The sequence below is a fragment of the Schistocerca americana genome, chromosome 4, assembly GCF_021461395.2.
Source record: "Schistocerca americana isolate TAMUIC-IGC-003095 chromosome 4, iqSchAmer2.1, whole genome shotgun sequence".
NCBI classification, from domain to species: domain Eukaryota; kingdom Metazoa; phylum Arthropoda; class Insecta; order Orthoptera; family Acrididae; genus Schistocerca; species Schistocerca americana.
In genome coordinates, this window is record NC_060122.1 from 215,222,195 (window position 1) to 215,243,827 (window position 21,633).

The window sequence follows — 21,633 nt, forward strand, 5'->3', positions numbered from 1 at the left end:
CCCGCCTCCCGCCCTGCTCGAATTTCTTGGAAAACCCACAGATTCTCCCTTAAATCATAATCTATGTGCTTTGAACTAATGTGTTAAAGTGGGATGCAGCTCACCGTCGTTGGAGTCGTACAGGTAGACGACGCTAGTCCAGCCGTAGTACCTCACCACGTCGATGATGGCCTGGTGGTAGTCGGGCCGCATGCTGAGCGCGTAGTCCAGCAGGCCGGACGTTGGGGCCAACGCCTGGAACAGACAACGAGCAGTACGTTGTAGCTGGCAGTGGTCCCCAGGGACAAAAACGAAAAGTATTCGACTGTGGCAGAGTCATGACCCTAATCGATTTTAGGGAAATAATCTCTATCATCAGTACCCGACCACATTTTAATGGTTATTAGGTTAACTCCACCTTCGCCAACATAATAACAGTACGCTGTCTTGGAAGAAATGCATGGTAAACACTGTGCTGTCTTACAATACACTTATTCAAAATCACTTTTTGATCGTTAATCATCTTCACAGTGGAATAACACTGTAACAACTTGACGTATAATACATGCTAGCTCCATCCACTGCAGTCTTCAGAGCTCTGAAGGCTTTCTGCGTGTGAAGTTAATGTCAGAAGGCATATACAGGCACAGTTTTGTTTTGAGAACTCTGTGCAGTTCACCAGATTCACTACAGTCAACTTTTACTTTTCTGTTTAATTCTTTTTCTGCCAATCCAGTGTTTGCAGTCAGCACTTCCAATCTGCAGTAAATTTGTGATACTCAGTTTCTCCGGGTGTATTTGTTGATCGAACAGTCCACGGGTACTGCCGGTTCGTGGTGTCCAACGGGCACAATAATTCTCGATCTGACATGTCACCAACGTCAGGCGTGCTAGCGCTTGAGAGCGTGGGACCGACTTATATACCATGCCCCGCGAGCAGCTCCCTCCGCGGTCCGCGCCCGCGGCCGCGCATCGGCGGTCGCGGAGACGCTAGCGTCGGCGTCTATAGTAGCACAGGTTTAAGTTCTCTGTCCGCCCTGGCCTCCAGATACTTCTATTTGTTGATAGTTTTCTTAATTAAACTCAGTATTGGTTCATCAATTTTGCTGAGATTACAGCCACATTCTCGGTTGATAAGATTATTCCTCGTGCGAATTTATACGACCTCCCTAACGACACTTTCCTAGTATTTGGAAGTCTGTGCCCGGATCATGGTTCATTCGTACCCCATCACGTCATTCTCGAATAAACAGTACTCTGCCACTGCTGAAATGTTGGGATACGTTGGGTGTGCCTCTGGTGTTCTCGGCAACGATCTTCGACGGTGCCCTCTGCCTGTCCAATATATGTCTTTACACATTGGCACAGAATCTGGCGTACGCCGGCCAACCGCAAACTGAGACCATCTTTGACAATTTAGAATAATGCTCGTGTTTTACTGGACGGGCACTCGGTGCTTCTTCAACATGTCTCCGATTTTTCTCGACAGTGCACTACTGAACGGTATAAAGGCAGTGACTGCCTTTACCTCCGTGACTTCTTCTGTCTCCACAGGCTGTTCTGTTGTGGTGGGGCGGAGAGCGCGACTAATCTGCCATTCTGCGTACCCACTTTTTTGGAACACGGTTCTGAGGTTTTCCGGCACCGGGGGCAGACTTTGAGTGTGAAACATTGCGTCCCCTACACACTAGTTTTTTAGTACCCCATTTGTCTGCGTAGCTTCGTGAGAGCTGTCTGCATGAAAACACAGGCCAGTGAGAGTTTTCTTCCGATACACACCGTGGCCCAATGTACCATCAGCTCCTCTTTTGAAGATCACGTCCAGGAATGGTAATCTTCCTGCTGCTTCGGTCTAAATAATTAATTCGATGTTGGAGCGTATGGAGTTCAAATACGTAAGGAAGTCAAGGAGTTTATTCCTTGCATGGGGCCAGATGATGAACGTGTCACCTGCATAAAGGGAAAAAAGTGGTTTTCGGTTTGGATGACGCAACGACTTCATCCTCGAAGTACTCCATATACAAATTCTCGACCTGCCGGCCGGTGTGGCCGTGTGGTTAAAGGCGCTTCAGTCTGGAACCGCGTGACCGCTACGGTCGCAGGTTCGAATCCTGCCTCGGACATGGATGTGTGTGATGTCCTTAGGTTAGTTAGGTTTACGTAGTTCTAAGTTCTAGGGGACTGATGACCACAGCAGTTAAGTCCCATAGTGCTCAGAGCCATTTGAACCAAATTCTCGACCACAGGCAAGAGTGGACTGCCCATTGCGACTCCTTCCGTTTGAGCATGGTATTCTCTATTAAACTAAAAGTACTTGAGGTCGGGACGCTGAGGACATGTCGAATTCATTCCCATGGCACCTCATTACTTCATAAGGATTGCAGTTCTTCACCAAATAGATGAAGCTGTCTGTATCCATACAAAGTAATTTTGTCTGGCAATGCATTTCCTTACGCCATAACTCCCGTCCCATTCTGTTCTAATCAAAATTTCACCTTGTTCCCTCAAATTCTCCATTGTTTTACCGAAAATTGAATAATTCACTCATTCATAAAAATATTTCTGAAAGTCGCACGTCATGGAAGCTCACTGTCTAGTATTCCAGTCGATATACTCGTTCAACCAGGGGGATTGCTTGAAGGAGATAGGGTGATTCTAACCAGCTCGATACCCCAGCTGAGACACTACTGTAGGTTACGATAATGAAAGATGTATCTCCGCTTATCCCCCAGTGTTGTCATCAGTTTTGGCATGGAGCCTCCTCGCGGAACTAGTGGCTCTGGACACAGAAGCAAATCAGCGTGCGCATCATGCAAACTAATAGGGTATGTGTGTTCTGCCTCCACCATATACCCTACATCAGAATCAGCTGCCATACCCCCCCCCCCCCCCCCCCCCCCCAAGAGGTCGGTGATCTTCTCGTAGTTCTCACAACTAAGCCCTTGTGACACTGTAACGAAACGGCGTCAAAACTCATCACAATGTCTGAGTCTACCACACTGATGTTGTAAAGGCATCGTACAAAATCCGCAGGATTGTTGATTTGATAAAGGCATTTCCTCATAAGGGCTAAGTATTTCCGTCGGGTATTTTGCTAGCAAATATGTAGGTACCCTACTGTTGCTAACAGCGGAGCGGAATGCTGGACGTGCAAGAAGTGCGGGTCGTCGAGATAATATTTTCTTGGCGACACTCTCTGGTAAATCTGTGTTCTTGAGAAGAGTCCTAGTCTTATCTCCATCTTCTTTGTGGGGTCAGCGTTTATCTTTCTGTAGGAGTCGTCCTATAGCGTGTTCTGCATCTTCTCAATGTAGCCTTGCGGGAAAGTACAACACTAGTATTGCTTTGTTGCGTAAATGTTGAATCTGTTGTTTACAGATAAACAGCAAACCCGTCGCCAACCAGAATAGTTGCAGAACAAGTTTCAACAAGCGTTTCCGGATTCATAGTTCAATGGTCTGCAAACTACACAAAACCCGGTTTCCAGAAACTCAACGATTAATCTGCGATGCGATGCTCAGTAGCTCAATTCATTAGCACATTTGACCATGGCGACATGTCTGACCGCCGAAATATTGTTCCATAGGACACCACGATCCTGCAATAAACCCTTGGACTGTTCGGTGAGTAGCAAATTTAATCAGCAGCTGTATTCCTAATTTGAAAAGCCGACAATTTGAAAAGCATAGCTCTAAGACTATTTTCGGAGAAAGAAAAAATACTTTCAGAAAGTTAAATTTCAGTTAGAATACAATATGTTTGGCTCCTTGAAGACAATACGGCTGGTAATAGTTTTGTTGAATGACTGGTCCCGAGTGTTAATCATCACTGGTGAAAAACTTTAAGATACCCATTCCGATCGCCACAAGCCGTAGGTGTACGATAGTAAGAGGGAACTCTGAGCGTGACTTACAACGTGCATTGGTTAATATTAAACGGAATTCAAAAAAGATAGTGAGAAACAGGTAGCACCAACCGCCTGACTCAACATTTCTCAGCTTCATAAAATACAGGCAAAACATACATTTCTTATTTTACTGAGTGATTGAAGCTTAACTAAATAGTCGGGTATGTCATTAGGTATCAGTACTCTTGTTCTGATCATGTTTAAGACGTATAGTTTAGTGTGCTGGAGAAATCTTATATGTCATGTTCTCTTCCCCTGTTGCCGATCTCGGCTTTGCCACGTCATGTGAAGGAAACATAGCTGTGGCGTTCTCCATTTGTACCATTGACGTACTGCGTTCTCTCATCCAATATTCGTGCTCTGTAGGTGCACCGCGACTCAAAATTCTTGGAGATATTCATTCACTACCTGTGGATCGAACAATTATAAAGCGATGGAACAAGCGTGAAGGAAGAGGAAACAGCAAGACACTCCACCCACTACTTGTGCAAACACTGTGCAAGTCAGTGACCTAATTTTGAATGACTGAGGAGGGATTGTTTGTATGAAGGGGCAAACTAAAGTACATTAGCTTTGTATCTTAGTGTACCAACCATAAGTGGTTCACCTTTCATTAAGTCCGTCAAGCTGGGACCTATAATGGCACTGTAAATTTTCACTTTTCTGCAATATGATAAGGCTTTAAATTGACAAGTATGACTCAAACTATATAGGCGTATGGGCCTAGCAAAATTTCTTTCAATATTTGACTTCAACAATTTTATCAGCTTCCCAGGTCCTTAAACTGATCAAAAGACTTGAAAGTGTTACCTGTGAAGTACTCTTGTGAATATTTCGTTCTGCTTACTTGTGTGCTTTGCTTTTTCTGTTGAATTGATGACTAGTCCTGCTTTACTTACTAGCATGTCAACACCTTTCAAAATCTTCCCTAGATTTTTTCACTTTCCCTCACTATCACTACGACGTCTGCCACCTACTAGCTGTAATCCATTACACTCTTCAACTATATTCTCTCTTAAGATTTTCTCAAGGATCAGATTAAACACCACACAAGAGAGTGCAGTTCCTTTTGTGAATATAGATCTTAAGTGGAAGGGTTTTCAGTGTGATCCTCAAGGACATGCTATTGTCCTTCATTCACTCACCACTGAATCATTTCAATGAGTTTATTTTGGATTCATAGTCAAATCGATCACCATTACTATTATTTGCTCGCTTCAGAAGATACACGATTCGTTACAGCAATATATGCGTTTGGTGGAAGATTGGAAAGAAACCGATGTGAGTCGAACGCAGTAAGTACAGATTTCTAGCGCGCGTCGATGCTACTCCTCGACGGTTGCGGCTCTCGTTAAGTGTTCAGGAGGACTATAAATCTTTAAATCTCGTTTTCTAGAAAACACCTGAGAAGTGCGTCATACTAGAATAGCATCTTTTACATCTAAATATGTACCACAATCGTGTGACAGACAAGCATAGTCGATCACCTGTTGCCTGTATACGTTCCTTGCGGGTGTACATGATTTGCCAATGTGACGGATCACTTGTACTGTAGAGAGCTGTGCCGACCAGTTGTAGGCAGAAGACAGGTTCTTAATTCAAGCACAAACGATTCTGACGTAAGCTATGCGTTCTCACTGTCACATGGGGATTCAAGAGAAATTTGCGTCTGGAGTGACCACTTCTTGGTATGAAGGGTATGACATCATACGTTGGATGGTGAGTTATCGACAGATATTGAAGTAAGTTAGGGAGTACCCCTGGGAAGTGTGTAGCGACTCTTGATGTTCACAATGTATATTAATTAACTAGCAGACAATATTTATAGTACCCTTGCAGTTTTCGCACATGATGCAGTTATCTGTAACGAAGTAATTTATAAATTACACTGCACAAATATATAGTCAGATGTCGATAAAATTTGAAGGGGTTAAAATATGGTAACTTAAATGTTTAAATATATAAAATTATTCCCTTCACAAAACAAGAAAACGACGTGGTATCCTGCGTATAAAAATTTGTATGGATACGAAATGGATCGGTCATGTAGGATTAGCCGTAGGTAGAGCCGGTGTAGATTTCGCTTCACTGGCAGGATATTAGAAAAAGGCAGCCAGTTTACACACTTGCGACCACACCCAGAATACTGCTTAAGTTGTGCGAGCCGCACCAGATCGGACATACAACTGATACTGTTGGCAAACAAAGAAGGGCAACACGAATGGTCACAGTTTTGTAAGCCCCGAAAATTTGACCTGATAGACCTTTAGAGATCATATACCGCGATAGTATGCTTAGAAAGTGACAAGGAAGAATTAAATAAAGCATCTAGAGATCTTCGACAACACCTGTTTTTAAACTAGTGCGGCCGTAGATGTAGAGGAAGAAAGCCTCCTAACATTTATCACGTGCATCTGGAGCCATGGAGTTGTTGAATAAATACAGATTGAGCCGTGCGCGGCTCGTGTTCATGCCGTTTCTTGCTTGACAGGTTGTCTTTACGGACCTGTCGCCTCGTCTCTTATTCGATCTACTGGCGTCACTAACATACTGGCTTGCCTGCCCTTGCCTGCTCATGAGTGGCAACAGCAGCGCGTATCGATAAGAGCACTATCGTTTTCCAGAATGAGATTTTCACTCTGCAGCGGAGTGTGCGCTGATATGAAACTTCCTGGCAGATTAAAACTGTGTGTCCGACCGAGACTCGAACTCGGGACCTTTGCCTTTCACGGGCAAGTGCTCTACCATCTGAGCTACCGAAGCACGACTCACGCCCGGTACTCACAGCTTTACTTCTGCCAGTACCTCGTCTCCTACCTTCCAAACATTACAGAAGCTCTCCTGCGAACCAGCAGAACTAGCACTCCTGAAAGAAAGGATATTGCGGAGACATGGCTTAGCCACAGCCTGGGGGATGTTTCCAGAATGAGATTTTCACTCTGCAGCGGAGTGTGCGCTGATATGAAACTTCCTGGCAGATTAAAACTGTGTGCCCGACCGAGACTCGAACTCGGGACCTTTGCCTTTCACGGGCAAGTGCTCTACCATCTGAGCTACCGAAGCACGACTCACGCCCGGTACTCACAGCTTTACTTCTGCCAGTACCTCGTCTCCTACCTTCCAAACATTACAGAAGCTCTCCTGCGAACCAGCAGAACTAGCACTCCTGAAAGAAAGGATATTGCGGAGACATGGCTTAGCCACAGCCTGGGGGATGTTTCCAGAATGAGATTTTCACTCTGCAGCGGAGTGTGCGCTGATATGAAACTTCCTGGCAGATTAAAACTGTGTGCCCGACCGAGACTCGAACTCGGGACCTTTGCCTTTCACGGGCAAGTGCTCTACCATCTGAGCTACCGAAGCACGACTCACGCCCGGTACTCACAGCTTTACTTCTGCCAGTACCTCGTCTCCTACCTTCCAAACATTACAGAAGCTCTCCTGCGAACCAGCAGAACTAGCACTCCTGAAAGAAAGGATATTGCGGAGACATGGCTTAGCCACAGCCTGGGGGATGTTTCCAGAATGAGATTTTCACTCTGCAGCGGAGTGTGCGCTGATATGAAACTTCCTGGCAGATTAAAACTGTGTGCCCGACCGAGACTCGAACTCGGGACCTTTGCCTTTCACGGGCAAGTGCTCTACCATCTGAGCTACCGAAGCACGACTCACGCCCGGTACTCACAGCTTTACTTCTGCCAGTACCTCGTCTCCTACCTTCCAAACTTTACAGAAGCTCTCCTGCGAACCAGCAGAACCGGTCGTCTTATCGGATGACATGCATTTGGTCGCCGACCGCTTATGGAAACTCTGTGTGTGTCGACTTGTGATTTCTCCTTGTTGTTCCACAGTGATTGGTTTTAGGATTGTCGGAGTTCTTGGTACAAGTGTTTACGTAGAACTGTGTGTAGCTTTTGTGATTTGCACTGAGCAGTTATCAATGCTGTCTGCATACTGGAGTAGGCTGTCGGTCGGTTGGGACAGAGCAGCCAGTATGTGTTTCCTCGCTGTATTGATGCTGTCCGGCATGGCGTGTAGTTCGACAGCCTTGGTGTTAGGAAACTTCCTGACAGATTAAAACTGTGTGCCAGACCGAGACTCGAACTCGGGACCTTTGACTTTCGCGGGCAAGTGCTCTACCAACTGAGCTACCCAAGCAGTAGAGTGTAGCGTGGAAATTTTCATTCTAGAAACATCCCCCAGGCTGTGGCTAAGCCATGTCTCCGCAATATCCTTTCTTTCAGGAGTGCTAGTTCTGCAGATTCGCAGGAGAGCTTCTGTAAAGTTTGGAAAGTAGGAGACGAGGTACTGGCAGTAGTAAAGCTGTGAGGACCGGGCGTGAGTCGTGCTTGGGTAGCTCAGTTGGTAGAGCACTTGCCCGCGAAAGGCAAAGGTCCCGAGTTCGAGTCTCGGTCCGGCACACAGTTTTAATCTTCCAGGAAGTTTCATATCAGCGCACACTCCGCTGTAGAGTGAAAATTTCATTCTAGCCTTGGTGGTAGTTATATTTTTGAGAGTCTATTGTGCCTTGGCTGTATTTAAAAGCCAATCTTGAGGACGTAGTGCTGCTGGTATCTTCCTCTTAGGCTGATATTTTCCGTTATCGTGCCGTTGGTTGGCGGAAGGGAATTGCTTAGGTTGTTGGTCGGTCCTTCAGCCGTCCCGGAGTCGAGTTGCCGTCTGATTACTTAAACTTGTTCTTGGCTGCCTACCACACCTAACCTTACGTTAGAGTTACCTCTTCAGGCCGACCCTCGGAACACTTCTAAGCACCATTGTTCTGTTGTTTTTAGATTGTGATTTTGTCTCAAGTACTTTGCGAGGCCTTCAGCCGCCTATTAATTTTATTTAATTTTAAAATAAGGTCTTCAGCCGCCTTAAATGAAAGCTTAGAAGATTCTTCCTCAAACTAAATTTTAAAAAAAGCTTTGCTCTTTGGAAATCATTATTTTGCAGGCCATAAGCCTCAGTTCATCTATCTCCAGTGTGTGGCCTTCAGCCGAGTTTTTATATAAAATTTTGTAGCTAAGGTCTTCAGCCGTGTATTCCTTTAGGCAATTTTAATAACTTGTATTCGGGCCTTCAGCCGTATTGTTTTTGAATGCTTTAAGGGCATGTATGATTGTTGTAGGAAAATAAAGTTTTTATGTTTTATGCAACTGACAGTAACGGATTTTGGCCCCTTTCCACAACTATAATCTTATCCGCTCCGTCCTGCGAAACCAGCAGAATTCAGGGATGTATAAAAACATGGTAAAATCAAAACACAACACATTTCCACGATTAATACGTTGCGGAAAAATAGTTGGTGTTAAAAACAGCTTCCAGTCGTTTCAGAATGGATAAATACAGAGTTTTTTCTGGTTTTCATGGGAATCACACATCATTCTCTCTGCAAATTAGTGGCATGTTCAGGTAACGATGTTGGAGGTGGATTTTAAACGCCCCCTTATCTCCAAAGTAGATCACAAAGGGTCAGTAGGACTGAGGTGTGGTGACGATAGTAAAGAGCGGAGATGCCACAATTCATTCTCAGCTTGTGAAACGTTTTCTGTACTATGCGAGCTGTGTGAACAGGGTATCTGTAGTCTTCGAACAAAGCATCACCTATGGAGATTAAACATTGTATCATGGGATGGACCGATTAGGGAAACTGGTCACATAATCCTTTGCAGCAATGCGACGTTGTGAGTATCCATGGTGCCCGTACACCACAATATGGCTGCTCAAATTATAACCTAACTTCCGCCATGTTTCACTCTAGGTCGTTAGCTCTGCCAGAAGGTGGCTACATATTGAGGGCATTGCACAGATGCAGTTCGTGGTCAAACACAACAGAGCAACCTGCAGGCTTGGCTAGCATCTCATTTGTGTTCACGCATACACTTCTCACTGTATTTCCGTACATTTTTCCCCCCGCTGTATATCCATAACACCAAAATTTACTGATTCAAGTAGTAGTTAGCGATCTAAATGTTGTTCGCGAACTCTATTGTCATATATTGCAAATCACATATTGAAAATCGTCTTATTCATTTATTGTCGTAATATAGACTTTGAGTTTAGACTAAGATAGTACACTACTGGCCATTAAAATTGCTACACCAAGAAGAAATGCAGATGATAAACGAGTATTCATTGGACAAATATATTATTCTAGAACTGACGTGTGATTACACTTTCACGCAATTTGGGTGCATACATCCCGAGAAATCAGTACCCAGAACAACCACCTCTGGCCGTAATAACGGCCTTGATATGCCTGGGCATTGAGTCAAACAAAGCTTGGATGGTGTGTGCAGGTACAGCTGCCCATGCAGCTTCAACACGATACCACAGATCGTCATGAGTAGTGACTGGCGTATTGTGATGAGCCAGTTGCTTGGCCACTATTGACCAGACGTTTTCAATTGATGAGAGATCTCGAGAATGTGCTGGCCAGGGCAGCAGTCGAACGTTTGCTGTATCCAGAAAGGCACGTACAGGGCCTGCAACATGCGGTCGTGCATTATCCTTCTGAAATGTCGGGTTTCGCAGCGATCGAATGAAGGGTAGATCCACCGGTCGTAACACATCTGAAATGTAACGTCCACTGTTGAAAGTGCCGTCAATACGAACAAGAGGTGACCGAGACGTGTAACCAATGGCACCCCGTACCACCACGCCGGGTGATACGCCAGTATGGCGATGACCAATACACGCTTACAATGTGCGTTCACCGCGATGTCGCCAAATACGGATGTGACCATCATGATGCTGTAAACAGAACCTGGATTCATCCGAAAAAATGACGTATTGCCATTCGTCCACCCAGGTTCGTCGCTGAGTACACCATAGCAGGCGCTGCTGTCTGTGATGCAGCGAAAAGGGTAACCGCAGCCACGGTCTCCGAGCTGATAGTCCATGCTGCTGCAAACGTCGTCGAACTGTTCGTGCAGATGTTTGTTGTCTTGCAAAAATCCCCATCTGTTCACTCAGGGATCTAGACGTGGCTGCACGAGCCATTACAGCCACGCGGTTGAGATGCCTGTCATCTCGACTGATAGTGATACGAGGCCGTTGGGATCCAGCACGGCGTTCAGTATTACCGTCCTGAACCCACCGATTCCATATTCTGCCAACAGTCATTGGATCTCGACCAACGCGAGCAGCAATGTCACGATGCCATAAACCGTAATCGTGATGGGCTACAATCCGACCTTTATCAAAGTCGGAAACGTGATGGTACGGATTTCTCCTCCTTACACGAGACACCGCCACAACGTTTCACCAGGCAACGCCGGGCAACTGCTGTTTGTGTATGAGAAATCGGTTGGAAACTTTCCTCCTGCCAGCACGTTGTAGGTGTCGCCACCGGCGCTAACCTTTCGTGAATGCTCTTAAAAGCTAATCATTTGCATATCACAGCATCTTCTTCCTGTCGGTTAAATTTAGTGTCTTTAGCACGTCATCTTCGTGGTGAAGCAATTTTAATGGACAGTACTGTAGCTTTGTATATGCGGACGGTTCTGTAACGTTTCCAATTTTTGACTGGTTCCCGCCTATTGTATGCTTAACGAGCGGTGTAGTTTAGGAATAGCTATGGTACTTTTTGCGAGTACATCTAATCAATGTTGAATAAAAATAAGGAGTATAGCCAAGAAGCAATAAGTGGCTACGAATAATTTTTTCCTGTACATATTGCATCAACACAGACTTTTAAAATTTCGATAAGTCTTCTGATTGAAATAATAGCTAACATCAAAGTGTTGTTGAACTGGTGCACTTTTGTTTAAATAGTTAGCTTGCTTTTCGAATCTATATTCCCTTACAAGAAACTGAATGCATTCGACTGAATAGCATTGTTTGCTGCAGAAAACCGAAAAAAAATTTTGTCTCATGATTACTCATCCCTCCAAGAATCTTTAGAAGTTGGCGACTATAATTTAGTGCTGAACTGTGCACCAGCAGTATTTTCCTTCAGTCGTCGTTATCGATCTTGCCGCACCTTGATATCTCCTTGGCTTGATCGACCACAGTCTTAATTTTTCCTCCTGGGGGTAGCGAGGGCAGAGACGTACGTTATTTAGCTGCTTGCTCAGTGTCGCCGGAAATTAGCCGGGGTTTAGAGAGTCAGGTGACCAGTGGCTGGATGGCGTGTTTCCGGCTGTTAAGACCTCAAGTTTGCTACAGTCGCCGATACGGTCGGCACGCAGTGTGTGTTTGTAACAAGGAAAAGGCGGTGCCAGCGGATATCAGTTTTAGTAGTGAGAGCTGTCTTCACTCGTGACAGTGTTGAGCATATCTTGATGGTGCCCTGTCAGTGCAGTGATTAGCGTTTTTGAGGATCGGCCATCATTCTGGAATGTATGATCATCAGAGATGAATTCTCTCCAGTATCGTGGCACGTTCTCAGCATTGACAAGCTACAGTTCGATTAAAATTACTTGATAGTTGACGACAGTCACTTGCCGCTACAGTGTTGCCACATCGGCTGCCAACTTTAGCTCGGTTTTAGGTGACACACAAACAGTTAACAAATGTTAAATGCGAACGCGCAGCAGTGTTGGAAGTAGCCGCAACGAGATATGTCGGAAATGCGAGATCCTCTGTCGATGGCTGATTTGAAGTGACCAATGACTGAAACTGCGGCGGACGACGCGTTCTATAGCTCTGTATTTAAGCTCGTGATGTGCAACGTCCCTGAGAAAACGGCGGCCTACAGTCTGGGGCAGATTACTTCATTCACGACGATTAAAGCTAAATTGAAACATTGCTGAGAGGAGGTGCAAAGTGACTGATTTTAAGGATCCTGACTAGGGAGAGGAATGGCGCTGTGAGATGTAATACAAAAGAATTTAGCAATAATTCACATTTATTTCCTGACTGACAGTAATATGCACACAGAAGTTAAAATACAGTACCTGGAAAGCTAGCGCGTGAATATCGACACGTGGCACATTATACAGCGCAGCATCTGGACCGACACATGTGGGGCAAGACTGCTAAATTACTGGATACGATTTATCAAGATCACCCACACCAAGTTCACACTGACCGCTCACACAACGAAAGATTGAATTTAGAAAAAAGCTTCCCTATTCCATATGTAAGCTCACTGGATCATAGCGCGACGGTCAATTTCAGAGAAAAAGTCCACTTCTAAAATTTCATACAACTCAGTAATTTTGTAAAGAAGTTTACCGAATAAGAACACACCTACTCTGTCATGAAACTGAAGCCTTAATTCGAACACGAGAGGTGGAACTGGAGCCTCATGGTTTACAAAGAAACACACGGCGTGGACCAGAGTACAGGCTACTATGTCCGTGGGAATAAAACACAAATTGGACGGTAAGTTAAATAAAATTTAACAAAAGCATTCCACAAAGCACACGACACATTCATACATAATACGCTAAATTAACTAAAGCGGTACATCACGTGGTGGCAGCGCTCACGAAAGATCTCATCCAATAAACTAAATACTACTGAAATTAACACCTTTCCCTGATTGAAATAGTTAGTGCGGCACGATTATCAATGCCACGCACCAAAGTGACTACCGGCAGCTCAAACAAATCTCTCACACATTTCAAATCAGCAAACAGAGATGCTACTCAGAGCATCCGTACTCACTGGCGCCCTAGGGAAGACAATGCCTAAATCCTCTCATCGGCCGGGGTCCACACTATCACACGGTCGCAAATGTTGGCGAAACTGCCTCTATACATTTATAGAACCATGTAGCGGTTCACAAGGAGCCCTTACACTCTGTTTAAGGAAACTGTTTTGGCCACACTATAATCGAGTTTATTATCTACAGTAAAGACGTGAAACATACATTGATGACCTAAAATAGACCAAGAAGAGACCAGCAATATTAAAATTATTGTATTTCAGAAAAACCATTTGATAATATTAAAGTTTAACATTCTGCTCACAAACGTTCCACAGATATTATTATCAGAAATGTTTTGAAAGCTACTGTAGAAGCTTCAGTGTCCTATCTTGAGTGATATACGTTCTTAAATCTAATTCCCCAGAAATTCTAGAGGGGTTGGCTCTGTGGTCATTATTACTCACCTCATAAGCCAATCCGATCTCTGTCCCTCTGAAAAGATAATTTCTATGCCAATGACTTCCAGCCTTATTTAAGTTCCGGATAAAAGTAAGTAATTTTAATACCTCACGAGAAGTTTTTAAACTTGTGTTCACGTACAATTTTCTCTTACTTTATTCGGCGGTATCCCTAAACGGTATGAATACCTGCTGGAGGTAAATTCTGAAACCACATGCACGAAGACTTCACCTTTTCTCTCCAGATAGTTCGAAACATATTTCCAGTTTCTGAAATGTAAATTTTTGCTGTAATTAACGCCTTGGGACATCTATATTGCGATTTAACGTTTCACACCATCTGTATTGAAGACTGAGAATGGTTAGAGGTAAGAATGAAAGCTGGAAAATTCGCCTAATTGACCATGTCAATGCCTCATACATCTGGCTGTATGAAACGGCTAAGGCCAGACAAGTTATGTGAGTACCACACTCTGTGTCTACTTCATCGGCTCGCAGAACCAGAACATATCACTCCATTAAAATGCCATAGAAGGTGAAGTAAGTGCGTATCTGGAATGAAATTACGTAAATGCGTAAGTGGAGATGATAACCAAATTCTAATAATAGAAAAAAAAATATATTCAGAGTTTCGGTGGTAAGGTTGATTCAGAGTTTCGGTAGTAAGGTTCAGGTTTCTATGAGAAGCTCGCCTCACGAATAACAGAAGTTAACCTTACAGAGTCGGATTCACGAATTGAGACCGAACTAGAAAGATGACTTTTCCTAACGCCAAGCTTTTCATTCGATGAAGAGTTTTAATTTGAAACTTCCCGGCAGATTAAATCTGTGAGCCGGACAGGGATCCGAACTTGAACCTACGTGTTTCGTGGGTAACTGCGAGAGGGAAAGGTCCCATGTTCGAGCTCATGTGCGGCATGAGCACACACCGCAGCAGAGTAAAAATGGTTTATGTGGTATAATCTATTACTAAATTCTCAAAACAAATTAAGTGAAAATGGTTAATGGTTTTTGTTAAAGACTGGTAATGCGTGTACAGATGCAAATCAGCATTACCTTTGGTCACTATCGTTAGTGATTTTTGGAGCAACGTCTACAAATATTTGTAAGGCCACAGCAGCACTCACAGGGGAAGGCTGGGAAGCTGGTTGGGGTGCTGGTTGTATAAGTTTCAGTAACAGTTTACCACCGCTTCTCACCTGCATCTCTTTGCCTATTCCGTGCGGGTCTTTCAGGCATAACGTCGGTATGGGCGTCGGATTTTATGTAATATTACTGCAATCGTGTTTACCATAGAAGTTATATAATGCTTCACTTGCGTTGACACTTAGAATTTTCCATGATACGGAATGGCCGTCTTGTAGCAAGGTGGACTGGTGACTGAAATGTGGGTATACTTAGATTCTGGAAAAACACCAAAAACAAATTAAAACTCCAGTCAGTCGGCTATTCTTAGAATCTTCTCAAACACTTCTGCTAACAAAACCAATCAGGGGCCTCAAAATAACGTATAGCATCCGTAAATCACATTTGGGAGCTACAGGCCTTACGCACGAGACTCAGTCTGCCATTCACTTTACGCACTTTTTCATTCCACTGTCAGTTCCTGTGACTAATGTTGAAGGAAATAATTTTGGTACTTGATGCCCTTTCAACACTTAAACAAAGTGCTGCCTGCCAAAGACGGACCAGGAAATACATTTATCCATTTTTAAGAAATCTTGAATTATTTAGGAAAACTGCTGGTTGGACATGACTTTAACTGCCAGTCTTGTTTATGGACAGAAAGAAGTAAGTTCATGGTTTAGGGACTCGTTGACGAAGGTCACTAGGAAGGAGGACACATACTCGTAGCCCTGCGGGATTTGCAGAGCGGTCTAGGGCGCTGCAGTCTTGGACTGTGCGGCTGGTCCCGGTGGAGGTTCGAGTCCTCCCTCGGGCATGGATGTGTGTGTTTGTCCTTAGGATAATTTAGGTTAAGTAGTGTGTTAGCTTAGGGACTGATGACCTTAAAAGTTAAGTCCCATAAGATTTCACACACATTTTTTGAACATACTCGTAAGTTCCAAGGATGGAAAATGAAAATGGCTATTGCTCTTCGGAAAGAACAGTTCCTTCTTTTTTTCGTGTCGGTTAGAGAAATCACATGTCAATCTATCACTTATTGCTAGTGAATGTGTCAACTAATGATTCGACAGTCGATAATCAAATAAAGGATCTCTGCACGTTTTGATACACGCCTATCATTAAATGAAAGTGCCTTCCCCAAGCGTCGGTTCCGTACGCATTTTTCTTCAATTTTCGGGCATCTTGTCTTCCTTGCGTACAAACTACCCCATGGAGCTTCCGACATTGTCCACCACTTCATTAATGCGTGTCGTAAATGTACTTTGAGTACGGTAAAAGTTACTATCGCTTGCGACCATTTCCCTCTGTTAAGAACTACGTGCTGAATTATGTTTGCTACGATGTCTTGATTACACTCACAATGTAAGTCAGACAATTCCTGAAGTGGCACGTAAATTCAGAAAAATCACTGAAAAGCTAAACCTTCATGGTAAGAGGGAGAGTTGGACCATTCTCCCCAGAATTTAAATCCAAGCTCTTAATAACTGTGCCTGATTCCAGTGACAGATTGCTATTTAAATAACTGCTGGGCTCTCCACCTCTTGCATCAGTAAAATGAGACTGAAGTTCAGCTTACGCAGCAACAGATTGCAACGGAATGCCAATGCAGTCCATGTTAATTTATAATTACGTGATCATCACGATTTTTATATAACATTACTGCTCAGTGGTCAGTGGTGTGCCGGTACGTGGAATTTTGTGTGTGTTTATATGTATGGAAATGTTGCAGAACTCTATCACTTGATCGAGTCATGATGTCTTCGACGCGGGCAGCGGACCAATAGCATCTCCCCGCTTGCAGTGTGCTCTACGACAGTCACGTGATAATAAGGCGGTAGCCAAGGAGCGCCCGACTACGCTCGCTGAAGAAATTAACTGACTCACAATAATGTTGTGTGCTCAATCCAGGTTTATAAAATACTAACTGAAATTGAACTGAAAGCAGTAAGTAGTCAAGGGAATACGAGGAGGCACACACACACTATAATTATACTGATTCATAGTATATCATGATTCGTGACAAAATTGGATTCTTCTGACTTGTAGATGGTGGCATTCTTTATTTTTAGAAGTGATGATTTTAAATGAAACCGTTTGCACAGCTGAATTACGTATGTGAAAAACAATAAATTAGGTGAAAATTAGAAATATTAAAATTAAATTAGTGTGGGCACAGTGACATAATAAGTGCAAAGACACAAGCGGTGTAGGGATAAATTTACCTGTATAAAGTACAAAACTGTTAAAATCTTCCTAACAATAAAACTCAAAATGACAGTAAAACATAACAAGTCAGAACATAAAAAATCAGTTAAAAGATAAAGGGAAGAATGTAGCATCACATTCAGGATAAAGAAGTATTGCTAAGGGCTACATCTCCCACGGGGAGATGTTTAATAAGCAATGATGAGACTCAGGTAAACAAAAACAAAGGTTAATTACTACATTTGAGAGATTTAATAACAAATGAGAAACTCTTCTCAATTAAAAATGACTCAACTTCTCAGACACTAACAGGCATACGCCTGGAACATGCAGGGAATAAACGTAGTAGGAGTTGAAGGCTACGCCACTGATAATCCCTAATAATGGAAGTGGAGTGTTCAGCATAGTTGTCGATAGATACGTCTCAAGATATCGCTGGAAAGTCGTAGATCCCGCTGCGATAGCTTCCGACCGAGCTCGACATACTGGCTGCTAAGAGCAGGAGCATGAATTGGCCCAGAGCTTCGGTAGAGTGAACTGCCGACGTGTTGGCTAGCAGCGCCTTACATAGCAAGGGCGCCGAGGAAGATGTGGCGATTCAGTTCCGTACACGTGTCACGGCGGAGGATATAGGCCCCCGACACGGAGGACCTCTGATGGTGCTTGCCCTGCCGTCTGTCGTTCAAACTGTGATCGATGCATTCCGGCGAGGCAACGCCTTGTGGATATGCAACCACGTGATGATGCGGTATTCAGGAGTTGCCGACGCCTTTAGGCGAAAGTGGAGTACATGGAAGTAGGTTAGTGTAGTGGGTATCATAATATCATAATGAAACTCATTTTGCTAAGCAGTTAATCATTCAGTAATCTAACTTTCCCTGCGCCGAAATCCTTAAGAAATTCTCTTTCCTCTAAAAGATATAGCTTTTTTTCTTTGTGGGCGATACGGAGTACACGTAAATTCTTCAACTTCGGGGGCCGGTGGCCACTAGATTTTATGTGCTCAGAAAAAGCAGAATGTCGTTTAATCTGCTACTTGTTACGTAAATGTTCACTAAATCTTCTTCAAAATTTCTTATCAGTGCCACATATGAAACTTCACAGTCGACGCACTAAAATTCTAGAATCTATTTGGTCTTTGGAAGCAAATTTATCGGTCTGCTTACATTCTCTGGGAACCACGGCGTGACGAAGGGCATCTGGAAGGTGTTGCTGTAGGAATGCAGCGTGTCGAACGAGTCCGGGCTGACGGCTCCGAGTAGCGAAAATACTCCCCTCGAGAACTGGCTGCAGACTGAAACACAAAGATATGCGTCTCCATTAAATCTAGGTACTTCCAACTACACCACAGAAGTCATGCAAAATAATTGAAAATATTTTTAGTAGTTGCTGCCCCCAGGGCTTTCAGATATTTGTGGAATACCATCAATTACAGTATCTGAAAGACACATACATCGCATTACGTCCAATGATACAAAAACGGTAAAAATACGAGCTGTATGAGAAAAAAAGAGTACATTGTGTGTGGAGTCAGAAATTTACCAACTAAACTGTGGTGGTTGTGCATCGGCATTTTCTGAGTTTTTTGGTATGAAGAATATGGTGTATCTGGTGGCCTGTTACAGAGTAATTGCTTTTCGATTGATTTCTTAGCTCCCATATATGTACACTGAAAGCGTCTGCACTCCGGTGGAATTGTCGTCGATATGCTGTGCGCTTTATTCCATTCACTCACAGAACTTGCCGTCGACAATGATAACGAACGCTTTAATTTTTGCACTCAAGTTTGCATTCAGTTCTGCTCGGTTTTATCACGGATTTGTTTTGTAGACTAACACTGCTGAGTTGATTTCCATCATTTACGGCCCTGCTGTAGGTGTATCAGACAATGTATGCGCAACACGATAGGTACATATCCTTGATTGACGGCTCCTCGGTAAACAGATGAAGTGGCGCAACGCGATCGTGATTTATAATTCTAATTTCACTTTCCGTTGATAGTTACTCTGACACAATTGTTCACAATTTTTATTCGTTCGAATCTGCAATTCATTTAATATCCATAATAATTAGCAATTGCTTTTGTGGTATCGCAAAGGGTTAGCAATGGAGATAAAACAGAATTAATTTTCTTTGAGACTTCTCGGCATATGCCTGCTCTGTGTAGGTTTCAGAATTTTACAGTAGAGTGGAATCATATCAATGTTTTCAACCTTGAAATGATAAAGTATGAAGAACATGGTATGCAACTGAAATCACCTAGATCTTCTTAAGACCTGCATATGTGTTATTATTAATTAATTTCTTGGTTGTTCATTCCAGTGATGTCAATATTTCGTTACAAATTGTGTTAACTTTAGAAGAAACAGGAAATTAAACGGACAATGCTCTGAATTGTTCGGATCAAGATTGTTGAGATCCCAGAACAAAAGCAGAGTACCTCTCAAGCCCAAAGAAAACATGTAGAGTAGCAGCTTTCAGCGACAAAGAAAATGTTGTAAAGTATTTGGGTAAACGAATGAAGAAGAAAACCGTTAAATTTAAGCAGTGTGAAAAGCCATTTTCGTTTCATAAGATCTGAGCTCGGGTTGTATAAATGGAGGAAAGATTTACACGCAGTACGAAATATGTGCCAAAGTGAAACTCGCAGACGTGTGAAACAAAAATCATTCGAAAGATTTAGAACTGATCGTAAGAGTCACGCACTGTTACCGAGGGAGATTCATGTGACTGAACGACGACTCAGAAAATGATGAACATTACTGATTTCCAAGCTTCATCGACATGGTTAAACACATTCAGGAAATTATATGAAAAAGGAAATCGCAAAAATTACGAAGTTTAGATGATGTAAATATTAGGGAAGATGTCATTAATAGGTAGTACTACAGAGAAATCTGTAGTTGATGTGAAGACGAAGCTTCTTGTTATCCCCTAAAAGCTCCGTATAAAGCTAATCAGTCAGGATTTATGCAAACCTCTATCATTTTCAGTGAAAAAACAGAGTTGATTGTGTACTCGATGTATACTATGACACATTCGTATGCAACAATGCCAGTGATAATTATGAGTGAATTGTTGTTTCTGCATCTTTATCTCCGTCTTCAGGACCACAGATTAAAAGAAACTGTTTACTTGTAAAAGTCTTTGAATCGACGTAGCAAAATATGCAAAAAAGGGGGGAGTATAACTTTCAGTGTTGCACCCGAAATGACTTCTTACAATTTACAGAGAATTATTTATTACTTTTGTTCGACTGATGACCTGAACAGAAGGACATCTCTGTCTTTACAAACACGATAAAAGGATCGTTAACATAATTTGGATTTCACCCGGAGGTAATAGCATGATTCAGACTTTCGAAAAACATTTTTTCAACACTGGTAAGCATTAAACGTCTTCTCGGGTTTGTTCCCGGATTCTAAAATCAACATGATACGGTAGTTCGGCGATCCAACAGTCCGCAGTCTTCAGTAGAACACTGCTGCAGCTGCTGCTGTTGAGCCCCGCCATCCTATGGAATTTTATATATATATATCATGCTTCCTAAGCCCAAAATCGTCTTACACAGAGCCGAGTTGTGATATAATTTTGAATGGTGAACAAAACACTGTCAGGCGGCAGTTGTAGAACTTTGCTTAAAAGAGGGACACGGGATGAAATTGAACAGACTATGATGGTTGCCAACACTTCCAGTTTCTGGAACAGATTTTTTAAACAGGCAACTGAAACCAGGTTGTCAGACTATAGAGACAATGGTTTTCCTCTTAGCACTACGTACCCTGTACTACCTCACAACAGAACAGAATGTTCTTCGGTGCAACAGTCCCAGTGTTTTAAACAGTTTTTGAGTGCGATATATCGTTGCTGCCCGTGTTCTACTAGGACGGCGCCACCAGCCCAGGCAGTAGTTCTGACAGCGTAATGCATATACATATCCATTGTGGATAATCACGCCCGTAAAATTTTGTGTTTGTTTTCTCATGTACCGATTGGTGGCAAGCAAGTCGTTTGTCGGTCGGTCCGTGGCTGTCCCTTGGTTGGGTTCTGACGGATCAAGTGTAGGTGGGCTCACCGTCTGTCTCACCTAAGTGAACGAGGGCAGACCGACCCCCTGGAGGCTTCTGAGTGCTGTTGTCTTTACTGTCTTTCGCACCGGTGTTTAATTGTCTGTTTATAATCTATCACAGCCAATGATAAAAGAAAAATTCTTGGTTTTACTGTGTTTTATGTAAGTAAGTTTGAATTCCGGCAAGTGGATATTTGCTGAAAAGTTATTGCCGTTGTGTTGTCTTTTCCTTTAGTCCGGTTTCATCTACTTAAAACTTAAGGCTTATGCTTATATTTTTTTTTTA

General features: G+C 43.2%; 1 protein-coding gene across 1 annotated transcript in view; it reads right to left on the bottom strand.

Moving 5' to 3' along the window:
• The window catches only part of LOC124612850 (glutamate receptor 1-like), a 502,148-nt gene that overhangs the window by 208,174 nt on the left and 272,341 nt on the right, over positions 1 to 21,633 (bottom strand). The window contains exons 3-4 of the mRNA XM_047141279.1: positions 18,445 to 18,572; positions 105 to 234 (exon numbers count right to left, since the gene is read on the bottom strand). Of these exons, the coding sequence (XP_046997235.1) occupies positions 105 to 234; positions 18,445 to 18,572 (258 nt within the window). The remainder of the gene's footprint in view (positions 1 to 104; positions 235 to 18,444; positions 18,573 to 21,633) is intronic.